General features: G+C 39.6%; 1 protein-coding gene across 1 annotated transcript; it reads left to right on the forward strand.

Annotated features, from left to right (window-relative positions):
• Positions 1-234: 234 nt before the first annotated feature.
• LOC124140077 (cell wall protein DAN4-like) lies at positions 235-5348 on the forward strand. The gene is made up of 4 exons (XM_046507432.2): positions 235-397; positions 1024-1506; positions 2657-2731; positions 5062-5348. The coding sequence occupies exons 1-4, from the start codon at positions 337-339 to the stop codon at positions 5163-5165; spliced, it is 723 nt and encodes a 240-aa protein (XP_046363388.2). The 5' UTR covers positions 235-336; the 3' UTR covers positions 5166-5348.
• The last annotated feature ends 232 nt before the right edge of the window (positions 5349-5580 follow it).

Consider the following 5580-nt stretch of genomic DNA (forward strand, 5'->3'; position numbering starts at 1 on the left):
TACAATAATGTATCTCACATCCCGTAAGCAGGTGCAGTGGACATCCTATGTACATGCAACTGTCATATCTTAATTGCCGCACGGTGTTAATATGTAGAGAGCTCGTAAGAAATTAATCTTCAGTACAAGAAGCCGTCATATGCAGGATCTGTACAAGCTTTACCAGCTAATTTAAAAGCTGACGCTTCAGGAAGCGTGTTCACACCTTAGAGACAAAACAGAAATAGGTTTGTTCGTGTTATGAATAATTTTTTTAACTGTGTTGTCAAACCAGTGTGTTCTGTAAGAACGTCGTTGACATTCTGCGAAGTGTGAGCAGAAGAGACGCACATCGTAATGCTCTGTATTGAGGGTCTGATGTACTGGATTGCTCTCATCTGTGGGGGCTGTATGTCACGTGAGTATCACCATAATCACTTAATCGTTTGCACCAGCGACAAGAATGTTAATTATTTGGAATCAGTGCTAATGCAAGGTGTAATGGCGGCTATTTAGCTTCCTGTAAAATTGCTAACGTCCTTTCCAGAAACATCATAACATGACATGTCAAGAGTTGGCTTAAAGATTCCATCTTCTTTATTCTTCCAGCGTGAAGTTTCGGTATCGAAAGAATATAAAGAACTTGCTATTTCTTCACCTGTTTCTATTTTTACAAACCACACACATGCATATGCTCATGTGGACTTTATATCATTGATAGGACATTGAAAGCGTAAAGCAGTTGGTATCCATAGCTCAACTTTGTCTTTATGGATAATACAGTTTCTAAAATGTCACTTAAAGATAACGACGACATAATTCACACAGTAGTTAGTGGGTTATTCTTCACTGAGTCTGCTAATCAAACAAATCCAATGTTTCAGGCATCTTGGCATACTGGTAATTACAATAGGGTGAATAACACTTACACATATCTCATAACCGTAACATATCATTTGCTTCAATATGCGAAAAGAATGACATTGTGTTTATACATACATTGTATATCCAACAATGAGCAAAGTGTGAATAAATGAATTTCAGTTATCTCTGTAAACGGAACACCCGTGTTCAATACGTTTTATGGCCCGTCAAGAGCACCTCCCTCGCAGACGTTATCGTCTACGGCAACAACGTCTACTCCAACAGCGTCATCAACACTTCAGTATACATCACCAGCATTTGGAACGCAAATATCTATTGACGACCCCGTGGTGTCGACACTGTCCGTCACGACGACAAATCCAACGACGACTACAACAAACAAAACAGCAGCAACAACTCTATTGACATACACCAATACGTCGTCTTCGACTTCGACTCTAACAAGCACGGCAATTTCAACACCGAGTTCACACTCGACGGATTTTGATCAGCAGCGTAACACTTCTTTGGAACACGAAGGAAACAGCTCAAGTACAGATTCGACTAGTGTTTGGTCCACGACATCGTCTCCGGGGAGTACTGTGCAAAATGCGTCTCCAGACAACCAACAGAATGACAAGGTGGACAATCTGAATACATTAGGTAAGGTTAACTTCATATCATTATTCCAGATATAACAGTGAATGTCATCTGCAGAATAATTGACTATTAAGTAGTATGTCACATAATACCTATAGTCCTTGCCACTTAAAATAGAATCACGAAATATTGCGATGATTTATTAAAGAAAATTGCTGCATGTGTGCTAATACTTATAAAGTGAAAAACAAGCCATTCCGCAGATAAAGAATATTACTAACATTAATTGCAAAGTGCGCTTTTTAAGAAATATCCATTTTGTTGGCGACAAACATCATCATTGTGTTTTGATCACGTGGTTACCATCCGGGTAAGAATCGACCAACAGTTGACTGCGAGCAGTGACCTTGACCAAAAGCGTTTTTAATACTACATGCATGTGTTGTTTAAGTTCGTGCTGCTAGTGTACGTACGCTGCCGAAGATTACCCCGATAGTAATCACGTGATCAAAACTCAATGATGATGGTGTTAATCGCAAGCAAAATGGATCACTGGCAGGGACTATATGTTATATATTCACGGCTTCGTTCCCATAATTAGAGAGTATTAGTCGAGTGGGTTTACGTATACTTAATATCCGATACTAGTATTAGGAATAATAATTGTCTTATGCGAGACTTTGGCAAGCATTTTGTATAGTATTTATTCGAATCCTTATACATAATATTAACGTTTGATAAGGTATTAATGTATTTATCACATAATGTCATTCTGTCAATTGTCGATGTTTAAGAAGTAATTTTCGCACTGACGTAGCTTTAGAAACCGAGTATGAATACAATATGTGAGTGAACCGTCCAATTTATGATATAGTGCCAATGACAAGCAGCCATGCCTGTCTTCAGAAACACCGAGACACAACTGTAAACCCCACACTAAGCATATATGTTACGTCAGGTGACAGTTTATTGAGAAGGAAGTCATTAATGTTTGGACTTGAAAGTAGTGCCTGCTAGATGAACTCATTTGCATATACATATACCAAGTATACGGGATGGGAATCAATAGTACTAACCAGGACATGATAATTCGTTGCACCAGAAACGCCCGAAGGATTTCACTGGGACCAAGGAGGTTTAACTGTACGATAGTGTAGCACTGATTTCTTGTGTGGAACTCCGCCCGCGGGATGTATCATGGATGTACTTACAGGTGGCGTTATATCCGGTTCCGTTGTTGGAGCTTTCATCCTCCTGCTTGCCTTCGTGGCTGTGTTTATATTTGTTGGTGAGTAGCATTAGTAGGGACGGTAGCACTTCATGTTATATGCTTGTCGTAAGAGGCGAGTTATTGGATCGGATGATCAGGCTCGCTGATTTGGTTTGATGCATGTCATCGTATCCCAACTATGTGGATCGATGCTCATGACGTCAATCACTGGATTGTCTGGTCCAGACTCGGTTATTTACAGACCACCGTCATATAGCTGGAATATTGATGAGTGCGGCGTTAAACGATCAAACAAACAAACAAACAAATTTCATGTATCTCGCTGGAATTCGCAGAAAAGGTCCCACAAAACCATGATTGTCGTTTGTTTGTTTGTTTGTTGCTTTACTCCGCATTCAGCGGTGATATCTTAGCTACATGGCGGTAACCAGACACGATTGCGTCATTTATATTGCGAGCATGGCTCTACGCCGTTGGGGTACGATAACAGATAACACGTATCGTCTAAACTGTGTATTGCGTAGACACAATGTAAAAAGTATTAGTGTCATCTTACCGGGATATATAGCCTTGGCCGTTGCTCATGCTATGAACCACTTTTTTCCCCTGAGAATATTATCAGCGGCCGTTATATAATTTAAAATACTGCTGATTAAATAAAAGTAATAAACCATTTCCATAATCGTCCATTGTACGATTCCGATTTTATGAATTATTGTCAAATAGTGAAAATGCCAGGTGTTCGCAAAAGCAGCGAACACCCCTCATGATCCTTAAAGGGCAAGTTCACACGGAAATGAACCTATTTTTCTTGTACTTTTTCCACATTAAAAGTGTTAACATAGAAGTGTCATAGACAAAAATATAAAAATATCACAATTAATTAACATATTTTTCGCATTAAACGATTTATATTTTTCACATTTACCAAGTGTTCTATTTCCACAACAAAAACACCATGGCTTATGCCACTCTCCTACCCAGAGTTCCATGCGGCCGGCAGCCAGCTAGCATAGTACCTCTGCCACAGGCCAGCGCCATGTGACGATTCGTCACATCTTTCACAGTCCATTCAAGATATTGTATATGCTTTTCATCCGTTTCGTGTTTGACTAGTCTACACATTTTCATAAACAAATGTCAAAGAATGGTTAACTTTCATTTAGAAAGTATGCAAATACGTAAAAATCTACTTGTTTTTGCGTAGTTATCCTATGTTTACATTGGTTGTACGGCTCCACGTGCTGTCATCGAAGCCCAACGGAGGGCTAGCGACACTGTCACTTTGATGCATAAATATATATTGTCATGCAACTCACTGTCGCAGTTGTAGTAGCATATCTATATAGTTATGCAAAACAATATGTAAAGCGCCCCCAAATACTTGCATTAGTCCGTTCTATACTGATTTCTGAAAAAGCGCGTTTGTTTACAAACAAGAGAAAAGTCTGGTCACATGATATGCAAATTAGCCTGTGGCAGTGGTGTTATGCTGAGTCACCACTGCGACGGAGTGTGGGCTTATGCCCCTTGCAATATGACGTCATTGGTGCCAATTGATAAACATTATGACGTCATCATGCTTATTTGGAGCCGCTTCACGTGGTGTAGGTCCAGGTGTGTGATTCTAGCGTCTCAGATGCCAGCCAGCATAGTGTTATGCTGAGTCACCACTGCGCCGGAGTGTGTCGTAGACCATGTTGTTTTACATAAAAACTGGTCCTTGATATCTTTTGCGTTGAGAATAGACAGGGACCCAGTTGAATTAGCACCAATTACGTCATAATCTAAGGGGGATAACTCAGGCCTATTTTGCACGTAAAACGAAGGCCTCATAACGGCATATCATTTTAACACTATTGTGAGCTTCCTACTTTCACTGTGAGAAAAAATGAGTGTATATTTTCAAACACAGATACTAACTAATTCTAAAATTGCGTTTTGTTTAGAAAAAGAAAGAAAGTGATTTTTGCGTGTACACTTCCCCTTTAATAGTTAAAGTTGACGTGGATGTTACTGGAATTCTATGCCTACGCTTCTCCGGATCCATATTGATACCGCCTTATATGTTTCCACAATTTAGTATTTATAGATATATTGCGATACCGATATTAGACGAATAACAATGTCGTAATTATGCTTATGACCTATCAGCGCAAATTATCAGTTGGCTCCCCTTGTAGCATTGCCTTTTGTTATCTTATTACTTTTGTTGTCCTTACATGTACATATGTATGCTCACTGCCTCAAAGCATTCTTTCACCCGATGAAGGAGTCAGTATATACTCCGAAACGTTGTGTTCCTCTTAATAAAGAAATTGACATCCATAAATGCTCTTCCTAATCATGACGTATACAAGTGAGATCTACCTTTATCATTATTTCAGGGCATCGTAGAAACCCGATACATGAAGTGAGACCGGAGGATGAGTATAGCAGCATGTACCTCTACCACTGTGTGATGGCTCTTCCATTTGCTTACAAGCCTTGATATCGGCCGTCTGTTAAAATGTACAGGCACAATATAACTCAAGTTTTGCTTTGATAGAGATATTTCTGAGTATCTAGATGGCGATTCGGTGATGACGGTGGTATTGGAATAAAAATACCGAGAGTATCGTGGAAGCAACACATTTTCAGATCAATTTCAATAAAATCTAGTACGCATAAACAATTATTATTAACAACGTTTTGTTGTCCCCTATAATTCGTTACTGACTGGCATGTCTCTATCTAAGACGCTCTTGGGTTCGAATCAGTAGTTTCGCCTTGATTATGTGTCTAGGTTCTACCAGCTCTATACCAAAGTGGTAAACGCCTTAGACTCGCATCACCTCAGGCTCCCTACCACTTCAAATTGACACCCGTGACGTGACTCAATAACTCTTCACAGCGGCGTTCAACTC

The sequence above is a fragment of the Haliotis rufescens genome, unplaced genomic scaffold (genome assembly GCF_023055435.1).
Source record: "Haliotis rufescens isolate VD_foot unplaced genomic scaffold, xgHalRufe1.0.p SCAF_5, whole genome shotgun sequence".
NCBI classification, from domain to species: domain Eukaryota; kingdom Metazoa; phylum Mollusca; class Gastropoda; order Lepetellida; family Haliotidae; genus Haliotis; species Haliotis rufescens.

Bases quoted from the DNA above. Each gene is read 5' to 3' on its own strand.
- LOC124140077 (XM_046507432.2), top strand. From the start codon at position 337: ATGCTCTGTATTGAGGGTCTGATGTACTGGATTGCTCTCATCTGTGGG. The intron at 398-1,023 runs GTGAGTATCACC...AATGAATTTCAG, and splicing joins CTGTGGGGGCTGTATGTCAC to TTATCTCTGTAAACGGAACA. The intron at 2,732-5,061 runs GTGAGTAGCATT...TCATTATTTCAG, and splicing joins GGCTGTGTTTATATTTGTTG to GGCATCGTAGAAACCCGATA.